Source organism: Entelurus aequoreus, linkage group LG17 (genome assembly GCF_033978785.1).
Source record: "Entelurus aequoreus isolate RoL-2023_Sb linkage group LG17, RoL_Eaeq_v1.1, whole genome shotgun sequence".
In the NCBI taxonomy this organism is placed as follows: Eukaryota; Metazoa; Chordata; class Actinopteri; order Syngnathiformes; family Syngnathidae; genus Entelurus; species Entelurus aequoreus.
In genome coordinates, this window is record NC_084747.1 from 14,437,872 (window position 1) to 14,462,783 (window position 24,912).

At 39.8% G+C, this 24,912-nt stretch overlaps 2 protein-coding genes across 3 annotated transcripts in view; both read right to left on the reverse strand.

Annotated features, from left to right (window-relative positions):
• LOC133632483 (gastrula zinc finger protein XlCGF57.1-like) overlaps window positions 1–24,038 on the reverse strand; it is a 73,356-nt gene extending 49,318 nt beyond the window's left edge. For both annotated transcript variants that reach the window (XM_062024926.1, XM_062024924.1), the window contains exon 1: window positions 23,733–24,038. In XM_062024926.1, coding sequence (XP_061880910.1) covers window positions 23,733–23,847 — 115 coding nt within the window. In that variant the 5' untranslated portion in view covers window positions 23,848–24,038. The remainder of the gene's footprint in view (window positions 1–23,732) is intronic.
• Window positions 5,570–8,093, reverse strand: LOC133632549 (zinc finger protein 501-like). Its single transcript, XM_062025021.1, has one exon. The coding sequence runs from the start codon at window positions 7,775–7,777 to the stop codon at window positions 6,794–6,796; it is 984 nt and encodes a 327-aa protein (XP_061881005.1). The 5' UTR covers window positions 7,778–8,093; the 3' UTR covers window positions 5,570–6,793.
• Window positions 24,039–24,912: the final 874 nt, after the last annotated feature.

A 24,912-nucleotide genomic window follows, 5' to 3' on the forward strand; every position in this document is an offset into this window, starting at 1 on the left:
GGACTTTTTTACATATTAAATGCAAGAAAAATAATTATCTTATTTATTACTTTGTTTTTGACACAATTTGTCCAATAAATTATAAATGGCATCTAGTGTACATATTTACCACATTTACTTTAAGTTCTTTACATTTACATTTTTCAGTGACTTCGTAAAAATCACAGTAAAACTCCATGTCACAATATTACAATAGACTATCATCATTTTAACACCTCTAAAGGCCTTAGTGGCCACATGCGTGGACAACACCTTTTAGCTCGTATTTCCAAAATTGTGTACACTACTGAATTGGGGTCTTTTGGCCCTTATGTGAACACTTATACTGCCATCTGGTGTTGTCAGAAGAGTATAACATACAATGGAATTGGGGGAAAACAAAAGTGTAAAAATAAGAATTGTCATGTCACTAAACATGAAGTACACGTTTGTTACTTATGGACTAAGTACATCCTATCAAAGATGATTCTTAGTTTTTATTTTAATTATGGTCCAATTAGCCCAAATAGGAAAGAGAAAAAATAAAGCATGGAAACAAACAGCTTGGGCCTTAAGATTAAGCAAACGGTGGCGCATTATTTTCACAGACGCATCACAACGTTCACTATTTCCTTCAACACCACCACCAACTATTACTAATAAAGGCAGACTTCATGAGTGCCATCAAAGAATACTTTGGGACAAATTATGATCCAGAACCTTATATTTTTGAGCCTGGATTTAAGGAGGATGAGCTACAAGTTTTAGAAGCTGAGTGATAAGCAGATAAAGCAGGAAGCACTATTGCTAAGTGCTTAACAAAAAAATTACGAAGTAAATACCATCCAATCTCGATTCATATAATTTGTTTAAATTTAAAGGCAGATTGTCCCGTGCAGGATAATAGCGAGTACAGTTGCATCCCTACTATTTACTACCACAGTATCTTGTAACAGACATTTCCGCCATGTTTGATGGAGGTAATATATGCTCACAGCTGACAACTGTCATTTTGTTCATATCTATAATTGTGTTTACTAGAGGTGTAACGGTACAGGTCACCCACGCTTCGGTCCGTACCTGGTTTTAGGACCACAGTTTTGCTTATTTTCTGTACATTTTGTGGGGGTTTTTCCTCTTTTTTTTTGCTTGTCATCACAAACATTCTGCAGGAAACAAAGTATCAGTGGTGTACTGAATACTGTAGGATTTTTATTTCAAGTTAACATTTACTAAACAATATTTTCAAATAATACACTATTTATATAATCTAATTACTTGAAAGCGTCAGTACTTTTTACCAGTGCTTGGAAAAAGGCAAGTGGTGCCCCGATTTTATATTTATTAAAAGTACACGTGTACCAACACATTAAACAAGTTTAATGATTATTTCAGGGACAAAATGTTTTTATCCACAAACTCAAAAATGATTTTAAAAAAGAGTGTCTGCAGAGTTTTTAGTACAAAAATATTTACATGTAAAAATGCCTTTTTCTGATTAAATTAGTGGGTGTGTTTAATCTCCCAGTTAGGACGAATACAGTAGTTCAGTCACACACACATTCTCACACACACAGGATCACGGTCAATAAAGGCGGATTCACGCAGGATTATACCAAGTATCGTTGCTTGCCTACTGTTTACTACTGCGGTAACTTCTAACAGACATTTCCGACATTTTGGATCGAGGTTCTTTGTTTACATTGTTCAACAAAGTCGGTTAATTACTATTTTTAGGGCTTAAAATTCAAACAGCTTTCAAATGACGGAACGCAACACACTCACCTTCATCTTCGCTTTTCAGATTGTTCTCCGTTGGTGGCGCTGATTCTCTTTCATGTTCTCTTTTAGCGGACGTCGCCATCTTAGCATAGCAGTAGTCGTCCATCTTCTATCACGTCTTCAATCTTCACTTCAGATAAGACGCCGTCGCTCCACACTCAAAGTCCGTTTCCTGGGCTTAAGAAAAGGTGAATAGTTGAGGTATTTGATGCTATTTTTGAATCTATAAGATCGTAAATGTGAAACTTCTCCGGAAACGGAAAGCCACGCCGCTTAGTCCGCCATCTTGGCATTGGACCATTGTTCGATGTGTTTGCGCATGCGCCGGACTTTAAAAAATAAAATACCTTTTAAATAACTAGTTATTTAAAATACCTTTTAAATAACTAAATAATATTTTACATATAATATATTATATATATAATATATAAATATTATAAATATATTCTACATATAGTCTACATTTAAGTGCAGTCAAAAAGGAACATATGCATTATACAGTCTGATGGCTGTCGGCATGAAGGACCTACTGTGTCGTTCCGTGTTGCATCTTGGGAGTCTGAGCCTTCCCCTGAACGTGCTCATTCTCCCCGCAAGGTCCGAGTGTAGTGGGTGGTGAGGTGTTGTCCATAAAGCTAGGAGCTTTGCTAGACTTCTCCTCTCTGACACCACCGCCAGAGAGTCTAGCTCCACTCCCACCACGTTACTGGCCTTCTCTACCAACGTGTCCAGTCTGTTTGCGTCCCTCGCTCTCAGCCCGCTGCCCCAGCAGGCCACGGCGTACAAGAAGGCGCCCGCCACCACCGACTCGTAGCAAAAGTGTTCACAGTGTGCGATGTCAAGCATGGCTCTTGGCATGTGAAGCTGAGCGAAGAATCCAGCTACGTCACAACCTTTGATACTCCCTTTGGCCGGTTCCGTTGCCTCAGAATGTCGATGGGAATCAGTCCGGCTCCTGAAGCTTTTCAAAGGAAACTCATACAGGCGCTTGAGGGTCTGCATGGTATATATGTTATTGCTGATGATGTGCTTATTACTGGGGAAGGTGAGACAAAGGAAGAAGCAGAAAGAAATCATGATGCAACCTTGAGGTGTTTCCTGACTAGATGCAGGGAGAAAAACATTAGACTAAATGCAGACAAGTTTAAACTGAGGCAACAGTCAGTGCCATACATTGGTCATCTGCTGACTGCAGATGGTCTTCAGATTGACCTTGATAAAGTGCGAGCAATTAGCGAACTGCCCCGTCCAACTGATGTTAAAGGGGTACCGAGGCTTGTAGGTATGGTAAACTACTTGTCCAAATTTTTCGATCATCTATCTGATGACTGTGAAGTTTTGAGACAACTTACACACAGAGACAATATGTGGGAATGGACAGATGTGCAAGAGTCAGCATTCCAGAGACTTAAAGACAAAATAACTAAGGCACCGGTGTTAAAGTATTATGACCAGGATATGGAACTGACACTACAGTGAGATGCGTCAGACACTGGCCTAGGGGCTGCTTTAAAGGCCTACTGAAATGATTATTTTAAATTTAAACGGGAATAGCAGATCCATTCTATGTGTCATACTTGATCATTTCGCGATATTGCCATATTTTTGCTGAAAGGATTTAGTAGAGAAAATCGACGATAAAGTTCGCAACTTTTGCTCGCTGATAAAAAAAAGCCTTGCCTGTACCGGAAGTAGCGTGACGTCACAGGAGCTAGTATTCCTCACAATTCCCCATTGTTTACAATGGAGCGAGAGAGATTCGGACCGAGAAAGTGATGATTACCCCATTAATTTGAGCGAGGATGAAAGATTCGTAGATGAGGAACGTTACAGTGAAGGACTTGAGAGGCAGTGATGGACGAATCTTTTTTCGCTCTGACCGTAACTTAGGTACAAGCTGGCTCATTGGATTCCACACTCTCCTTTTTTTATTGTGGATCACGGATTTGTATTTTAAACCACCTCGGATACTATATCCTCTTGAAAATGAGAGTTGAGAACGCGAAATGGACATTCAGTGCCTTTTATCTCCACGACAATACATCGGCGAAATGCTTTAGCTACGAGCTAACGTGATAGCATCGTGCTTTAACTGCATGTAGAAACAAAAAAATAAACCCCTGACTGGAAGGATAAATAGAAAATCAACAATACTATTAAACCGTGGACATGTAAATACACGGTTAATGCTTTCCAGGCTGGCGAAGGTTAACAATGCTGTGCTAACGACGCCATTGAAATTAACTTAGCAACTTAGCAACGGGACCTCACAGAGCTATGCTAAAAACATTAGCTCTCCACCTACGCCAGCCAGCCCTCATCTACTCATCAACACCCGTATTCACCTGCGTTCCAGCGATCGGCAGAAGGACGAAGGACTTCACCCGATGCGTTTGGCGGCCCGGAGACGTAGGAAGTCAAGGTGAGGTCGGCGGCTAGCGCGGCTAGCGCGGCTAGCGCGGCTAGCGCGGCTAGCGCTCCAACAAAGTCCTCTTGGTTGTGTTGCTGTAGTCCGCTGCTACTACACCGATCCCACCTACAACTGTCTTCTTTGCAGCCTTCATTGTTCATTAAACAAATTGCAAAAGATGTCCAGAATACTGTGGAATTATGAAATGAAAACAGAGCTTTTTGTATAGGATTCTACGGGGTACCATAACTTCCATTACTCTGACTTCGTCACGCGCATACGTCATCATACCGCGACGTTTCAGCCGGATATTTCCCGGGAAATTTTAAATGTCACTTTATAAGTTAACCCGGCCGTATTGGCATGTGTTGCAATGTTAAGATTTCATCATTGATATATAAACTATAAGACTGCGTGGTCGGTAGTAGTGGGTTTCAGTAGGCCTTTAACTCAGGAAGGCAATCCTGTGGCGTTTGGTAGTAGAGCTCTCACTCCTACCGAAAGAGGATACGCGCAGATAGAGAAGGAATGTTTGGTTATTGTTTTTGGTATGGAGAAGTTCCATCAGTATACCTATGGCAGGAAAGTGACAGTGCAGAGTGATCACAAGCCACTAGAGAATATTCTCAAAAAGCCACTCCTTAGTGCACCTAAAAGATTGCAGCGGATGCTACTTAGGCTACAAAAGTATGACATAAATGTTGTGTATTTGCCTGGGCGAGAAATGCTACTAGCGGATACTTTGAGTAGGGCATATTTGCCAGACAGCACGAAAGGAGATGTTGAGACTGAGGTCGAGATTGTTGGCCTCATGAACTCCAAGGGAATAAAGTTTATTTTCAATCCGAGACTCCATCAACGTCTTCCACATCAAACACTTGTCGTCTCATGCTGCTTCCTTAATTCCCTCACATATTAATTCGCCCCCCAACAACGTGACCAAACCGGAATCAAAAAATATATTCCCCACTCAATTGACATGGGTTTGTAACAAAAATAAAGTTAACATAAACTTGCATGAATAAACCCAAAGAAATACCTTTTTAATCACATTATGTGTACAATATGAACTTATCTTTATGCATTGTATTTATTTATTCTCACCAACTATGACATTTTATATCAAATATACATGTTGCTTCTGTCAGCAGCTACACTGACATTGATGTGTCTCTGAGAACTGTACACATTTTTATAACTTATAACAAAATGTGTTTATACAGTAACCTGCTCACATGAGTCACATTACAGCAGGGGTGTCAAACGCATTTTAGCTCAGGGGCCGCATGGAGGAAAATCTATTTCCACGTGGGCGGGACGGGCAAAATCATGGCATGATAACTTAAAAATACGACTACGACAACTTCAAGTTGTTTTCTTTATTTTACTTCGGCCCAAAATAGAAGAAGCACATTCTGAAAATGTACATATCACAAATAACCCTCTTGACAAGTCACTTCAAGTTAGTTAAACATTTAGAGGGGAAAAATGGTGCATTTCAAAAACACCTTAAAGAACACAATTAACTTAGACTTAATCTCAGTGTTTCTACAAAGCAATTAAACTTTAAGTCACAACCCATCTAGGATTGAACAAAAACCAAAATAAGCATGAATAAAAACGATTCTATGTATCAACTAACTCATTCTTCATTTCCACATATTAATCCTGTGCTAACTCAACAAACCATACAAACTGAGGTAGAAACTATTCAAGAGTGTTGAGTTACTTCCTGTCTTCTAGACATAATGTGTATTGATAGAAAAATAAAAGCTGTGCAATGTATTAATAATTTCAACAAAGCACAAATAAAAAGTTAAAAGACTGACAGTATTGCAGTAAATCACACACTGTTCACTTTCTTTACATTTGCACAGAAGACAATCATTTTCACAGAACTATATCAGTGTGCAGTGTCTCATGCTGCATTTTAAGTGGGTTACTGATTGCTTATTTTACTCCTGTTTTACGTTGGGTGGAGGGGGAGGAGTCACAGCCCCGCTTTACCGTGTACCTCTTGCTTGGTATACTTGCTCGCCCCGGTATAAACTATTTGCTTGCCTAACAGAATTGCTATTGCGACATCCAGTGGACACATTTAGAACAGCAGTTTATTTAATTAAAAAATGCAGCTGAATTTTACACTTCTCAAACTCATCTGGCGGGCCGGATTGAACCTGTTATGCCCGAATGTCGAGGGAGGTGGGGGTTGGGGGTTAATTGTTCATTTGTCTCTGATTTGCACATCAATCAGTCTGAGGAGTAAAAGTTGGCACTTGGTCATGTAAACAGTTACCCAGCATCACAACGTCAGTTTTGATACATCTCAACTTTGCAGTGAAAAAGGGTGTAGTGCAGGTTTTTGAGCGTGCACAAACTTGACACATGAGGCCCCAGGTCCCTGGACTGAAGAAGGAGTAACCAAGCACTTGAAGCATCATCTATCTTACTGTTCAGGAAGGTTTCAGATACAGAGAAGACATGGGGTCATGAGTAGATACGATTATGCTCCAAATAAGCCAAGTTTGTATGAATACCTCAGATATTTGTGAAAGAAGCAGTGAGGAGGTCCTGGGTAGGGTGGATGTCACCACATATGAGCAAAACTAAACAGCTAATTGGTTATTTTCCCTTGTGTGTTCTCATGTGTTTTACTGCGTCTGCATTACGTGGGAACCTTTTACAGCACACTGAACAACTAAATGGTTTTTTACCTGTGTGTGTTCTCTTGTGTCGAGTCAAATGGCTCTTATTAGAAAAGCTTTTGCCACAATCTGAACATTTATATGGTTTTTCACCTGTGTGTGTTCTCATGTGTCCAGTCAAATGGCCCTTAACAGAAAAGCTTTTGCCACACTCTGAACAATTAAATGGTTTTTCACCTGTGTGTGTTCTCATGTGTTGAGTCAAACAGCTATTTTGAGAAAAGCTTTTGCCACAAACTGAACAATTAAAGGGTTTTTCACCTGTGTGTGTTCTCATGTGTCGAGTCAAACAGATATTTTGAGAAAAACTTTCGCCACAAACTGAACACTTAAATACTTTTCCACCTGTGTGTGTTCTCATGTGTCGATTCAAATAACTGTTATCAGAAAAGCTTTTGCCACAAACTGAACACTTATATGGTTTTTCACCTGTGTGTGTTCTCATGTGTCCAGTCAAATGGCTCTTAACAGAAAAGCTTTTGCCACAAACTGAACAACTAAATGGTTTTTCACCTGTGTGTGTTCTCATGTGTTGACTCAAACGGCTCTTTAAAGAATAGTTTTTACCACAAATTGAACAGTTAAATGGTTTTTCACCTGTGTGTGATCTCATGTGTTTAGTCAAATTGCTTTTTTTAGAAAAGCTTACGCCACAAACTGAACACTTATATGGTTTTTCACCTGTGTGTGTTCTCATGTGTCCAGTCAAATAGCACTTAACAGAAAAGCTTTTGCCACAAACTGAACAACTAAATGGTTTTTCACCTGTGTGTGTTCTCATGTGTCGGGTCAAATGGCTCATTTGAGTAAATCTTTTAGCACAAACTGAGCAGCTCAAACATTTTTTACCTCTCTTCTTTGAAGAGCATTCAGAGTGTTTGTTGTCAGTGTGAGTCCTCATATCACCTTCACAGTCTTTATCGCTGCTCAAAGGTTCTTCAACCTCGTCTTCAGCCTCCCTATCTGATAGTGGAGCTAAGAAGTTGTCTACTTGTGGTTTCTCTTCATCATCTTCAGTCTTCACAGAGAGAATACTAAGTGGAAATTTGGTGTAATCAGCTTCCTCTCGTCCTAGAAGACACTCTCCCTCCTGAGTGATGCAGAGTTCCTCCTCTTCCTTTTTAATGCAGGGTGGTTGTGGAGTCTCCTGCTTCAAAGTGGAGCTCCCCCCTAACTGAGGGGAAACTTCTTCTGGATTACCGATCAGCTGCTGGACGTCTGCAAGACACAAACAACAAAAACACAATTTCTTCTATGTACTGTATGTGTGTGTGTAGTAGGGTTGTACAGTATATTGCTACTAATAAAGTATTGTGATACTAATCAATTGAAATCGGTATTATAGCACCTTTGAAAAGTACCGGTACCGTTCTTTCATTTGAATGCTGTTGTGTGGCGGTGACTACAGAGCCGAGGCGCATGATGTTGAGTGTGTTAAAACGCACACACAAAGTGCATACAAGCAATAACATTGTGGAGAGAAAGAAAGGCAACAAAGGACAATTCTACTGGTTAATAAAGAGGGTGCGTGAAGTGCAATATGGAGGTATTTGGGCTTCTAAACTAACAATAAAGGTGACACTTTAAACACAGAGCCGCCGCTCTGCAAGGGTTGCTTTACACCTTTCCTGTTTGTGTGCTCCCAGACCGTGGTCGAGGAGCACAGGGGAGACGTTCCCTCCAGGGCCCGTGTTTTGTCGGAGGTAACACTGGGTCCATAAAGCTCCGCTCTTTGATCCGAGGGACGAGGCCGTCGATTAGTTACAACTTGCTAACTTTATTTATTATTTCCACAGGGCACAACCGGACTTCCACCATGCTATTAACACTCCTGCACATGCTACCACTACCTCTCCTTACTTGCACACTCACTTACTCACGTCACTCACCCCACATACTGCCACTCTTAAAGGTGCACACACACATACGCTACTCTCACAACAGCTGCTTTAAAACACGCCTTGCCAAATGTGGTGATTAGTATTACCACCTTTGCTTCAGACTTAGGTCAACTTTTAAATAATAAGCATTCAGATCTGCACAAGGAGTTTAAATAGTGACAGGTATAATGTAGTTGTTACACCTGTCCTGCTGCTCTCTCTTTACTCGCCCGCTCACTCACTGACGTCACTCAGACAACACGTTGACATTCTCACAAACACACATACTACTCTCATAAGTTAACCAGCTCCCCTGCTGTGCACATGTAGATACGTAGACGTGCACACAGCTGCTTAGCTTGATGCCAAATATCAGCGCAGTTAAAACTGTTCAATTAGCAGTCAACTAATGCAAGTGAAATGACTACATTTTGTAACAAATTCCTACAATTTGTGTTTTGGATTACCTGCTACATGGCTTATCTGTGTACATTTATCGATAGTTTCGTTTTTAGTACTTAATTAATAATTAATAATTGTATTTTTCTTAAAGCACAGACCAGGAGTGGCAACCATAAATCATGAAAAATTTGATATCTCAGTCAAACTTAATTCATATTCTAATTTAATCCTTGATTATAGCAGGCTATATGTAATATGGAAAATTGTAAATTGTTATTTGAGTGCAACAAGAAAAGCCCAATGTGTTTAATGCCTTTTATTTTATATTTTAACCTTGTAAAATTGTTATTTGACTGTGAGTGTTTAATGTAGTGTAAGATGTTCTGTTAACAAAGCTAAAGGCTAATCCTCAAAGAAGCGCTAATAAGGACTATGTTAAACTAGCCAGCGCCAGGCTGGATAATCCCTGCACACATAGCAATTCTCTTAGAATAATATACAACTCACATAATGTTTTTTCTGCGTCAGAGGTGGACATGCATTCTGCTGAGGTGGCAAACAATCTGAAAATTCCTGTCATATCAATTCCTAGATATGGTCGAAACTATTTAAAGTGCACTACGCATAATAAATGTAACATTATTAATATTGCTACTACGGATAATTTCAACAAACAATCCTCAAAACATCCCACTACCTATAATATGGGCTTTTTAAACATAAGATCATTATCTTCCAAAACGTTATTAGTTAATAAGGTCATTAGAGACAACAATCTTGACGTCGTTGGTCTAGCCGAGACCTGGCTCAAACCAGATGAGTTTTTTGCGCTGGGTGAGGCATCTCCTCCTAACTATACGAATGCACATGTTGCCCGTCCTCTTAAAAGGGGTGGGGGAGTCGCACTAATATACAACAAAAACTTTAACCTTACTTCGAACCCAAATAATAAATATAACTAGTTTGAGATGCTTACTATGAGGTTTGTCACAACGCTGCCTCTCCACCTGGCTGTTATCTACCGCCCCCCAAGGCCCTATTCGGACTTTATCAGTGAATTCTCAGAGTTCGTTGCTGATCTAGTGACGCACGCCGACAATATAATCATAATGGGAGACTTTAACATCCATATGAATACCCCATCGGACCCTCCGTGCGTGGCGTGGCGCTCCAGACTATAATTGATAGCTGTGGTCGTACACAAATAATAAATGAACCCACGCATCGCAACGGTAATACGATAGATCTAGTGCTTGTCAGGGGTGTCACCACCTCTAAAGTTACGATACTACCGTACACTAAAGTAATGTCCGATCATTACCTTATAAAATTTGAAGTTCTGTCTCATTGTCAACAAACTAATAATAATAATAATAACTACTATAGCAGCCGCAACATTAATGCTGCCACAACGATGACTCTTGCTGACCTACTGCCTTCGGTAATGGCACCATTCCCAAATTATGTGGGCTCTATTGATAACCTCACTAACAACTTTAACGACGCCCTGCGCGACACTATTGATAGTATAGCACCGCTAAAGCTAAAAAGGGCCCCTAAAAGGCGTACCCCATGGTTTACAGAAGAAACTAAAGCCCATAAATTATCACGTAGAAAGCTGGAACGCAAATGGCGCGCGACTAAACTTGAGGTTTTCCATCAAGCATGGAGTGATAGTTTAATAACTTATAAACGCATGCTTACCTCAGCTAAAGCTAAATATTACTCAAATCTCATCCACCTCAACAAAAATTATCCTAAATTTTTGTTTAGTACAGTAGCATCGCTAACCCAACAAGGGACTCCTCCCAGTAGCTCCACCCACTCGGCAGATGACTTTACGAATTTCTTTAATAAGAAAATAGAACTCATTAGAAAAGAGATTAAAGACAACGCATCCCAGTCACAACTGGTTCTATTAACACAGATACGACTGTATATACGACGGATACCGCCCTCCAAAATAGTTTCTCTCTCTTTGATGAAATAACATTGGAGGAATTGTTAAAATGTGTAAATGGGACAAAACAAATTGATGAAATAACATTGGAGGAATTGTTAAAATGTGTAAATGGGACAAAACAAACAACATGTTTACTTGACCCAATTCCTGGGAAACTTATCAAGGAGCTTTTTGTATTATTAGGTCCATCAGTGTTAAATATTATAAACTTATCACTTTCCTCTGGCACTGTTCCACTAGCATTCAAAAAAGCGGTTATTCATCCTCTACTCAAAAGACCTAACCTCGATCCTGATCTCTTGGTAAACTAGCGGCCGGTGTCCCACCTTCCGTTTATCTCGAAAATCCTCGAAAAAGTTGTTGCACAGCAGCTAAATGAACACTTAGCGTCTAACAATCTCTGTGAACCTTTTCAATCCGGTTTCAGGGCAAATCACTCTACGTAGACAGCCCTCGCAAAAATGACTAATGATCTATTGCTAACGATGGATTCTGATGCGTCATCTATGTTGCTGCTCCTTGATCTTAACGCCGCTTTCGATACTGTTGATCATAATATTTTATTAGAGCGCATCAAAACACGTATAGGTATGTCAGACTTAGCCTTGTCTGGGTTTAACTCTTATCTTACTGACAGGATGCAGTGTCTCCCACAACAATGTGACCTCGGAGTATGTTAAGGTAACGTGCGGAGTTCTCCAGGGTTCGGTTCTTGGCCCTGCACTCTTTAGTATTTACATGCTGCCGCTAGGTGACATCATACGCAAATACGGTGTTAGCTTTCACTGTTATGCTGATGACACTCAACTCTACATGCCCCTAAAGCTGACCAACACGCCGGATTGTAGTCAGCTGGAGGCGTGTCTTAATGAAATTAAACAATGGATGTCCGCTAACTTTTTGCAACTCAACGCTAAGAAAACGGAAATGCTGATTATCGGTCCTGCTAGACACCAACACATATTTAATAATACCACCTTAACATTTGACAACCAAACAATTACACAAGGCGACTCTGTAAAGAATCTGGGTATTATCTTCGACCCAACTATCTCGTTTGAGTCACACATTAAGAGTGTTACTAAAACGGCCTTCTTTCATCTCCGTAATATCGCTAAAATTCGTTCCATATTGTCCACAAGCGACGCTGAGATCATTATTCATGCGTTCGTTACATCTCGTCTCGATTACTGTAACGTATTATTTTCGGGCCTCCCTATGTCTAGCATTAAAAGATTACAGTTGGTACAAAATGCGGCTGCTAGACTTTTGACAAAAACAAGAAAGTTTGATCATATTTCACCTATACTGGCTCACCTGCACTGGCTTCCTGTGCACTTAAGATGTGACTTTAAAGTTTTACTACTTACGCATAAAATACTACACGGTCAAGCTCCTGCCTATCTTGCCGATTGTATTGTACCATATGTCCCGGCAAGAAATCTGCGTTCAAAGAACTCCGGCTTATTAGTGATTCCCAGAGCCCAAAAAAAGTGTGCGGGCTATAGAGCGTTTTCTATTCGGGCTCTAATACTCTGGAATGCCCTCCCGGTAAAAGTTAGAGATGCTACCTCATTAGAAGCATTTAAGTCCCATCTTAAAACTCATTTGTATACTCTAGCCTTTAAATAGACTCCCTTTTTAGACCAGTTGATCTGCCCTCTCTTTTCTTTTCTTTTCTCCTCTGCTCCCCTCTCCCTTATGGAGGGGGAGGACACAGGTCCGGTGGCCACGGATGAAGTGCTGGTTGTCCAGAGTCAGGACCCGGGGTGGACTGCTAGCCTGTGCATTGGTTGGGGACATCTTTACGCTGCTGACCTGTCTCCGCTCGGGATGGTTTCCTGCTGGTCCCACTATGGACTGGACTTTCGCTGATGTGTTGGATCCACTGTGGACTGGACTTTCACAATATTATGTCAGACCCACTCGACATCCATTGCTTTCGGTCTCCCCTAGAGGGGGGGGGGGGGGGGGGGGGGGGGGGTTTACCCACATATGCGGTCCTCTCCAAGGTTTCTCATAGTCATTCACATTGACGTCCCACTGGGGTGAGTTTTCCTTGCCCGTATGTGGGCTCTGTACCGAGGATGTCGTTGTGGCTTGTGCAGCCCTTTGAGACACTTGTGATTTAGGGCTATATAAATAAACATTGATTGATTGATTGATGAAAATAAAGCCAATATTGACATTTTTCGTAGTTCCCTTTATTTGGAAATGTATCTATACATTTAGTACCAGTACAAAATTATTGGTATTGGGACAAGAGGGTTGGCAAGTATGACTTATATACAACATTTATTTTAAGCTGTTTTTTACATATTTCAGTGACTTTGTAAAAATTGCAGTAAAACTCCATGTCACAATATTACAATAGACTATTGTATCATGACTCAAGTACTGTGATACATAGTTTATCGTGAAGTCCTTGCCAATACCTCGTCTAGGGCTGGACAATTATGGCAAAACATAATAATGAAGATTATTTTGAGTGATTTTGGAATCATGATAAATAACACCATAATTTAGGGAAGATACTCGAAACCGGTTTTCCCGGTTGTTCGATAAGAAAAGAACCGAGTCCTCAGACTCGAATCCCTTTTTGAGAACCGGTACCCGTTATCAAGACCACTATAGTAAAGAAAAAGAGTTGGTTCTTTATTCGAATCCCTGGAATCCCGTCCCGACCAGAAATGCTCCGTGTGACATCACAAGAAATGACGTCACGTAGCTCAGTCATTAGGAGCAGATAGCGAAAGCAGGAAAACAAGAGACCGGAAAAAGCGCTCCAAGGTGTAATAAAGTTCAAAACAAAAGGTATAATCCAATGAATAACTTTACTGAGAGATTTGAGCAGGGTACAAACACATGACCAACACTTTTACGACCAACCGGAAACATAGCAACCAGGCTAGCAACGCACCTCCTTTACGGCAGCTGTCGCAACGTTCTTAAAGCAACCGCAGCACATACATATATATATACAACACATATCCCTTTTTTAACTTTTGTTTTTCTTTCCTTGTAAACAAATCAAAATCACACTGTATATGTGTTGTCTGTCTAATTATAAATAATGCAGACGAGGCGTGTTGGCTGAGTTCTTGACGTTTACTTTCACAGCGTGCTCGTAACCTCATAATTAGCTGCCGGGTGACGACATGCAACAACACTTTTCGGGGCTACCGCGCATGCTTGTCACTCCCGTTGCATGCTGGGTAGTGTAGTTGTTATTTTCCCTAGCTCATAACTTCACATTTTTCCCCCTATAAAGAAAGATTGAAACTCAATCAATTGTATTTCTTTTTTTAGCTTTAACTTTTCATTTTTTAGCATTGCAACCACATTTGCAAACAACTTTTCTCTTCATAGAATTTTCTTTCAATAAATAAATAAAGTGCAAAAATGTCAAAGCATCATAACAAACAGTTATGTCAAATAGCAGCAGAAGTGCACTTTTTGGAGAGCTGTATTATTTTCAGTTTTGTGCCCAAGGGACTGATTTTATTTAACACTATTATTATCTATACACCTATAGAGGCTTTGCAGTCACGTGGTTTTATCATGTGACTTTGTGTTATGCCACCATCTTGCCGGTCAACCGGTCAACCGGTCAGCTCGTTCCTACGTGTTCGTACAGATTCAGTTTGATTTCTGCGCTACATTTTCACCGATTTCATCCGAATTATGGCTGATTTGCTATCCAATGAAGTTGTGCATTTGGATGAAGAGTCCAAGAAACGTTACCGAGAGAAGTTGAACCTTGTTGGCACAACGGATCCGTACCTTTTACCGAGAAGCATGCTAAAATCACCTGAGCATTTTGCAACAGCCGACCTGCCTGATCTCTCATATCCAGACATTTATAATTACCTCGTCGATTCACCATCTCCGTACACTGGAAAGGACCTTAAGGCATACAAGAGTCTGGATGCCTACAAGTATTTTACAGCAGGTTTTGTGCATAATGGGCTGATATGGCAGATTCCAAACAAGAATCGATTTCTTCTCATGACCAAGGTAAGGAAAATGCACCCAGCATTTTCAACAATCATATTTGTATCATCCCATATTGTATTATTTCACATTTTGTGAAACAAATCAGGGGTGAATAGTTTGTTTACATACCTGATATGAAGTGTTCATTGCATATCCTTGTGTAAATCGTAGGTTTCCATCGTTCACGACAAATCATCGCGATCCATTTATCGCGTTTTTTGTTGTTTGCCGGGAATCTATAGAAGCTAAGATTTGGTTTATCGCCTCGTCTATTGCTACATCCAACAGCACAGCAGGTTTCCGGCATTTCCAAGCTCAAATAGCAGCAGATCTAACAAGAAAGCGTGTGTGAGTCGTTGACCGGCACTGAACTGGTGACCGGCAAGATGGCCGCCAAGCTAATGGGCGTGGCTGATGACGTCAGCTGCGAAGCCTCTATAGTTAACACAGAGACAGGTTGTTTTTGTGTTACTGTATATATTAGTTTTTCTGATAAATCCTAGTTAATATACTTTGGGTAACAACAGTCAATATTTATTTATTTTATTTTTGTAGGGGGGTAACAGTCAATATTTATTTTATTTATTAGATTTTATTTTTTTGTTATATAATAAAAGTGAGCTTTTGTCATTTCTGTCAATTTCATGGCTGGCTCAAAGCGTGAACACTCTGTGATCACATACGACCGACAGACAATTCTGGATGTGGATGGATCGGGTCGTTATAGACTGAAAGATGCATGTACGGTGGACCTCCTCGCTAGCATGGGAATACTTCGCGGGCTACATCGAGCGGCCTTTGTAGCAGCGGAGTCAAGTGCTAGCGGTGACCGCCAATGGAGACGACGTAAGCGGTGTGAGCGGAAGCAGAAGCGGGGATGCCGAGCGGGGCTAACAACAAAGGGAAAAGCTAACCAAAGAAGCGTGGAGTGTCCGGGTAAGAAGCCATTTAAACTAGAACTAGCCGGCGTCAGGCTGGATAATCCCTGCACACATAGCAATTCTCTTAGAATAAAACACAACTCACATAATGTTTTTTCTTTTGTGACCGTGTCAGAGGCAGACATGCAATCTACTGAGGTGGCTAACTATGATGCGTTCAGTTTATCGCAACATCTAGCAAACAATCGGACAATTCCCGTCGTATCAATTCCTAGATATGGTCGAAACTATTTAAAGTGCACTACGCATAATAAACGCAACGTTATTAATATTGCTACTTCGGATAATTTCAACAAACAATCCTCAAAACAGCCCACTACCTATAATATGGGCTTTTTAAACATAAGGTCATTATCTTCCAAAACGTTATTAGTTAATGAGGTCATTAGAGACAACAAACTTGACGTCGTTGGTCTCGTCGAGACCTGGCTCAAACCAGACGATTTTTTTGCGCTAAATGAGGCATCTCCTCCTAACTATACCAATGCACATGTTGCCCGTCCTCTTAAAAGGGGAGGGGGTGTCGCACTAATATACAATGAAAACTATAATTTTACACCTAACCTAAATAATAAATATAACTCGTTTGAGGTGCTCCCTTTGAGGTTTGTCACACCGCTGCCTCTCCACCTGGCTGTTATCTACCGCCCCCCTGGGCCCTATTCGGACTTCATCAGTGAATTCTCAGAGTTTGTTGCTGATCTAGTGACGCACGCCGACAATATAATCATAATGGGGGACTTTAATATCCATATGAATACCCCATCGGACCCTCCAGACTATAATTGATAGCTGTGGTCTTACACAAATAATAAATGAACCCATGCATCGCAACGGTAATACGATAGATCTAGTGCTTGTCAGGGGTGTCACCACCTCTAAAGTTACGATACTCCCGTACACTAAAGTAATGTCCGATCATTACCTTATAAAATTCGAAGTTCTGACTCATTGTCAACAAACTAATAATAATAATAATAACTACTATAGCAGCCGCAACATTAATGCTGCCACAACGACGACTCTTACTGACCTACTGCCTTCGGTAATGGTACCATTCCCAAATTATGTGGGCTCTATTGATAACCTCACTAACAACTTTAACGACGCCCTGCGCGACACCATTGATAGTGTAGCACCGCTAAAGCTAAAAAGGGCCCCTAAAAGGCGTACCCAATGGTTTACAGAAGAAACTAAAGCCCAGAAATTATCATGTAGAAAGCTGGAACGCAAATGGCGTGCGACTAAACTTGATGTTTTCCATCAAGCATGGTGTGATAGTTTAATAACTTATAAACGCATGCTTACCTCAGCTAAAGCTAGATATTACTCAAATCTCATCCACCTCAACAAAAATGATCCTAAATTTCTGTTTAGTACAGTAGCATCGCTAACCCAACAAGGGACTCCTCCCAGTAGCTCCACCCACTCAGCAGATGACTTTATGAATTTCTTTAATAAGAAAATTTAACTCATTAGAAAGGAGATTAAAGACAATGCATCTCAGCTACAACTGGGTTCTATTAACACAGATACGACTGTATATACGACGGATAACGCCCTCCAAAATAGTTTCTCTCTCTTTGATGAAATAACATTGGAGGAATTGTCAAAATGTGTAAATGGGACAAAACAAACAACATGTTTACTTGACCCAATTCCTGGGAAACTTATAAAGGAGCTTTTTGTATTATTAGGTCCATCAGTGTTAAATATCATAAACTTATCACTTTCCTCTGGCACTGTTCCCCTAGCATTCAAAAAAGCGGTTATTCATCCTCTACTCAAAAGACCTAACCTCGATCCTGACCTCATGGTAAACTACCGACCTGTGTCCCACCTTCCGTTTATCTCGAAAATCCTCGAAAAAATTGTCGCACAGCAGCTAAATCAGGGGTCACCAACCTTTTTGAAACCAATGGCTACTTCTTGGGTACTGATTAATGCGAAGGGCTACCAGTTAGATACACACTTAAATAAATTGCCAGAAGTAGCCAATTTGCTCAATTTACCTTTAACTCTGTTATTATTAATAATTAATGATATTTATCTTTGTGGAAACACTGATCATCTTAAGGATTTCTCACAATAAATATATATAGAAACAGATAAATATCAATATGCAACACTTTATTTTTATATTTTCTCTAAGTGCACATTTTTCAAATTGAACATTTTCAAATGATCACTTCTAAGACAGTCTTGTGAAATCACAATATCCCATTTTAACTAGCTAGCCACTAACATTTTTTAACAAATCATGAATTACTTTGCACCATGTTTGTACAAATAATAACTCATGTAAAATACAAAAGTAAACTCTCAAATTTTTAAATCATGTCACACTTTGAACTGGACGCCAAATCTGTTATCTGTTTCTTTGTCAGTTAGTGGGAAGCCTGGCATTGCATGCTGTTAACTAGTGTGTTGTACTCTGGTGTGTAACTTGACACTGCAACTCTGAGTGAGTCTTGCAGATGTGCATCAGTGAGGCGTGTTCTTGATGAAGTTCATGTCAGAAAAGGCTGATTCACAAAGATAAGATTTTTCCTCATTGTTTGCGGAACCTTCTTAATCTTTTGGACATATTTTCACAGCAATCTGGCCTTAAGCTTAATTATGATAAATGTAAAATGTTAAGGATCGGAAATATAAAGGGAACGTCCTTTCGAATGGAATGCAAAGTGCCTGTTTTGTGGACAGATGGACCAGTTAACATACTTGGTGTTGTTGTCCCAGAAAATCTGGAAGATCTAGGCTCAGTAAATTATGATAATCGACTAAGAAAGCTGGACAAAATTATGCAATTATGGAAAGGGAAATCCCTAACCTTGTATGGTAAAATGTCTATTGCCAACTTGTTAATTATTCCTCAATTTATTTATTTGTTTTTGTCATTACCAGCTCCATCACAAAACTTTTTTAAGATTTATGAGCGGAGGTTCTTCGATTTTGTCTGGAACGGCAAACCAGAAAAGATTAAAAGAAAGGTTTTGTACAAAGAGTATGAATATGGGGGCCTGAAACTTCTCAACCTTGAAGCTATGTGTCTGTCTTTAAAAGCATCAATTGTTCCAAAGATGTATTTAAACATTGAGTGGTACACAAATGTCCTGTTGGACAAAAAACATGTACTGTATCAAAAGAAATTGTATCCTTTTTTACAAGTGATCCCCTCCCAGAGAGTCTGCTGGGAAACATGGCGGGGATCATAAAGGAAACAATCCACTCATAGTGGTGTTTTCAATTTTATGTGCCAGAAAAAAGAGACGATATTTTGCAGCAGTTAATATGGATGAACTCTAATATTGTAATAGATGGAAAACCTTTCTTTTGGAAAAATATGTTTGAAAGAGGAATCATTTTTGTCAATGATATTATCAATGAGAATGGTAAAATTATGAAGTATGATGAATTTAGAGCTATGTATGGTGATGCTTGCTCAAGCTTTTCATTTTATCAACTAACTGGAGTAATTGGGAAAAGATGGAAACAAATAATTAATTATGGAACTACTAAATTATTAGTTTGTAAACCTCTAATAAGAAATTCTAGTTGGCAAAAAGGAACTAAAATAAATAGAAAAATATATAATTTTTATTTAATAAAGAAATCTTTGAAGGCTGCCTCATACAACACAAATGGAAAATGGGAGGACTTTTTTGACTGCCCGTTGCCATGGGATGCCATATTCAAACTAATCTATAAAACCACTATCGATGTGCAAAATCGTTATTTTCAAATTAAAATGATTTATAACTTCTTACCCACAGGGAAAATGTTAAAATTATGGAATATGACAGAGTCAGATGATTGCCAATTTTGTTGTCAGGAGCCTGAATCCACCCTGCATTTGTTTTGGTATTGTCATATTGTGTCTTTGTTTTGGGTGGAAGTTGAAAAAATGTGTTTAAGGATTGGTTTGTTTATGAAGCTTAATGTGGTTTCTGTTATTTTAGGAGAGTTCATTGACAATCATGATTTAGTCAATTTAATTATAGTACTCGGTAAAATGTTTATTTTTAAGGCCAAAAACAGATATTCACTTAGTATTACTTTCTTTAAAACATTTATTCAGTATTTTCTAACTTTAGAAAGTTACATGGTTGAAAACGATAATGATGCCAAAAAACATTTAAAAAAAGATGAGAAGTCCTCAAAGGCTTATTTTGAAAGTAGAATTATGTTTATAGATTATATGATATCTGTTGTTGTGTTCCCTAATTTGAGTGACCTGGACATAATCTGGACTGTACATAAATGCTTATTTTGAAAATGTAATTTTGTTTATAAATTATATGCAATCTGTTGTGTTCCCTAATTTTTTTCTGTGTACATGAATGAAGGTGTGTGTTGCTGAGTCCGACTTGGACATTATCTGGACTGGGCCTGGTTTAAAAAACCCTTTAAACAAATCTAATTTCATTGACAACCTGGTCTGTTGAAGATAAGGCCCTTTTTAAAAAAATAAAATAAAATAAGATAAATAAATAAAAAACACTTTCTTGGATAAAAAAGAAAGTAAAACAATATTAAAAAAAATTACATAAAAAATAGTAATTAATGAAAATGCTAGTGGACCAGCAGCCTATACAATCATGTGTGCTTCAGATGTGTTGTGTCCCTTGCAGATGTGTTGTCTATGTTGTGGGAACCATAATATTGGTAGCAGAACCCCTTTTGTGTGAGTGGGTGTGGATGAGTGTGCATGGGGGAGGTTGTTTGGGTTGATGCACTGATTGAAAGTGTATCTTGTATTTTTTCTATGTAGATTTAATTTAAAAAAGAAAAAAAAAAAAAAAAAAAAAAGTTAATTTTTTTTTTATTTTTTTTATTTTTTAGAACAGGCCCGCGGGCGACTCATCTGGTCCTTACGGGCGACCTGGTGCCCGCGGGCACCGCGTTGGTGACCCCTGAGCTAAATGAACACTTAGCGTCTAACAATCTCTGTGAACCTTTTCAATCCGGTTTCAGGGCAAATCACTCTACGGAGACAGCCCTCGCAAAAATGACTAATGATCTATTGCTAACGATGGATTCTGATGCGTCATCTATGTTGCTGCTTCTTGATCTTAGCGCCGCTTTCGATACTGTTGATCATAATATTTTATTAGAGCGTATCAAAACGCGTATTGGGATGTCAGACTTAGCCTTGTCTTGGTTTAACTCTTATCTTACTGACAGGATGCAGTGTGTCTCCCATAACAATGTGACCTCGGACTATGTTAAGGTAACGTGCGGAGTTCCCCAGGGTTCGGTTCTTGGCCCTGCACTCTTTAGTATTTACATGCTGCCGCTAGGTGACATCATACGCAAATACGGTGTTAGCTTTCACTGTTATGCTGATGACACTCAACTCTACATGCCCCTAAAGCTGACCAACACGCCGGATTGTAGTCAGCTGGAGGCGTGTCTTAATGAAATTAAACAATGGATGTCCGCTAACTTTTTGCAACTCAACGCTAAGAAAACGGAAATGCTGATTATCGGTCCTGCTCAACACCGACATCTATTTAATAATACCACCTTAACATTTGACAACCAAACAATTAAACAAGGCGACTTGGTAAAGAATCTGGGTATTATCTTCGACCCAACTCTCTCGTTTGAGTCACACATTAAGAGTGTTACTAAGACGGCCTTCTTTCATCTCCGTAATATCGCTAAAATTTGTTCCATTTTGTCCACAAGCGATGCTGAGATCATTATCCATGCGTTCGTTACATCTCGTCTCGATTACTGTAACGTTTTATTTTCGGGCCTCCCTATGTCTAGCATTAAAAGATTACAGATGGTACAAAATGCGGCTGCTAGACTTTTGACAAAAACAAGAAAGTTTGATCATATTACGCCTATACTGGCTCACTTGCACTGGCTTCCTGTGCGCCTAAGATGCGACTTTAAGGTTTTACTACTTACGTATAAAATACTACACGGTCAAGCTCCTGCCTATCTTGCCGATTGTATTGTACCATATGTCCCGGCAAGAAATCTGCGTTCAAAGAACTCCGGCTTATTAGTGATTCCCAGAGCCCAAAAAAAGTCTGCGGGCTATAGAGCGTTTTCTATTCGGGCTCCAATACTATGGAATGCCCTCCCGGTAAAAGTTAGAGATGCTACCTCAGTAGAAGCATTTAAGTCTCATCTTAAAACTCATTTGTATACTCTAGCCTTTAAATAGACTCCCTTTTTAGACCAGTTGATCTGCCGTTTCTTTTCTTTTCTACTCTGCTCCCAACCCGGGGTGGACCGCTAGCCTGTCCATCGGATGGGGACATCTCTACGCTGCTGACCCGTCTCCACTCGGGATGGTTCCTGCTGGCCCCACTATGGACAGGACTTTCGCTGATGTGTTGGACTTTCACAATATTATGTCAGACCCACTCGACATCCATTGCTTTCGGTCTCCCCTAGAGGGGGGGCGGTCCTCTCCAAGGTCATTCATAGTCATTCACATTGACGTCCCACTGGGGTGAGTTTTCCTTGCCCGTATGTGGGCTCTGTACCGAGGATGTCGTTGTGGCTTGTACAGCCCTTTGAGACACTTGTGATTTAGGGCTATATAAATAAACATTGATTGATTGATTGATTGTATTTCCGTGAAATTCTGCGTTTACCAGCAGATTCTGTTTTAGTGGCCAATTCCGAAGTTACATTGAAGCGAAAATCATGTGGTCTTACTTTTTTGTTGAGTTCAGTGATTACTGATTAGACATACTAGCACTGTGTCAAATAAAAAGTAGCACATTCTAGTAGACATGGTCTTTTTTTCAATCATACGCTCACTCATCCCTTTAGCCGTTACAGACTCAAGAATTTGCATGCAAGTTCAGCGGGCCATTTTTATGATCGTGACATGTCTTAATCCAAATTGAGATTAAAATGGGAATAATTGTCCAGCCCTAACTCAGCCCTACTAAGAACTAGGAAATACATTTGAAAAATGCTTGAAACCAAATCCTGGCACAACAACATCATTTTATTCTTTCACTAGCTGCTACAGTGTTTACAAGATGGAGGATGACTTAGAGATAGTGGCTGTTATGTCCACTCTAACATCCATCCAATAACTTAATAGACTCGATGAATAACTTAGCTTAGTAATGCAAGCTAAATATTTTAAATGTGGCGCTTGCCAAAAATAGGGAGCGGTTGAGGGGTTAGTGCGTCTGCCTCACAACACGAAGGTCCTGGGTTCGATCCTGCGCTCGGGATCTTTCTGTGTGGAGTTTGCATGTTCTCCCCGTGACTGCGTGGGTTCACTCCGGGTACTTCGGCTTCCTCCCACCTCCAAAGACATGCACCTGGGGATAGGTTGATTGGCAACACTAAATGGGCCCTAGTGTGTGAATGTTGTCTGTCTATCTGTGTTGGCCCTGCGATGAGGTGGCGACTTGTCCACGGTGTACCCCGCCTTCCGCCCGATTGAACCTGAGACACGCTCCGGCGCCCGAAGGGAATACGCAGTAGAAAATGGATGGATGTTTTGCTCTTCCAGTTTCTTCATTTGACTTTTGCATTCTTTCATCTCCTCTGATGTGAACTCCACTGCCTTCTTCAAGCTAACAATCATGGCGGCTCTTTCTTTACATTCTTCAACAAGGTCGGCTAATTTCTAATTTAAGGGCTTGAAATTCAAATAGTTTTCAAATGACAAAACTTCAAGTCACTCACCTTCATCTTTCGTCTTTATCTCCGTTGGTGATTTGCTGGAAGTTGGTGGCGCTGATTCTCTTTCATGTTCTCTTTTAGCGGACGTCGCCATCTTAGCATAGCAGTAGTCGTCCATCTTCTATCACGTCTTCAATCTTCACTTCAGATATCGCTCCAAACTCAATGCACGTTTCGTGGCTTTGGAAAATACCAATTGAGATACTTGTTGCTATATTTGCTGTGAGTCATATGACTTTAAGATCGTGAATTCGAAGAATCTCCGAACAACCATAGGATGCGGTCTTCGTCTTTTTGTTCTGCTTCAAGTACATTTGCGCATGCTCTAGAAGTCAGCCACTTCCGTTTCCTGCTCCACAGGAGTTGTTTTTCAAAAATAAAGGCATTTTAATCTTGTTTTAAAACAATGGTTGGCAAAATTATCTAACACCAAATAATCGACAACTACTCTTTAAAAATAAAAAAAATTAAATACAAGCACGTGCACAGACTTTTTCGATGGCTGTTGTTCAAACCAGAAAAAGGGCATACATCGAAGAAAAAATCATACATTTTAAATACTACAAGAAACACAAATATTTTTCAACTTACTTAGTTGTTTTAGTTAAAAAACCTTTAGAAAGTCAAATGATTACTCTGAATAAAGAAGAAAAGCACTAAGAGTGTAGATCTCCACCAGGACCAATCCTATTGTTCACGTGCTACTAAATTGTGTGCCATCTCATGTGTATCGTGTGCTGCTATGACAATAAACTTCCATGAATCCTGTAAAACACCAGACAGTTAGTAATATGGTTTCACATAAAAATGTTGGTGAAACTGCTCATTTCTACCTAGCGATAGGTGGCTCTAACTGTAGTGCTAATCACTCACCAGCAGAAAGCCCTCATCGCACTGCTAATCAATAACTACCATCTTAGGCACTTAACATCACTAATCGCCAGTTAACAGCTATCATGCTAAATGTCAAACATGAAAACAAGACACATTAACGTATTTCCCCATTACAAACATCATAACACAATCTAAACTTATATAAACACATTACTGTCTGAGCATATAAGATATTCAATTGTGTTACTTCGCAATTTATTATATTGAAATTAGCCATGTGATTAAGATGGGCACGGTCTGACCAATCACAAGTCAGTAGGAGCTGCTTTGTTCTCGTGTTTGGAGAAAG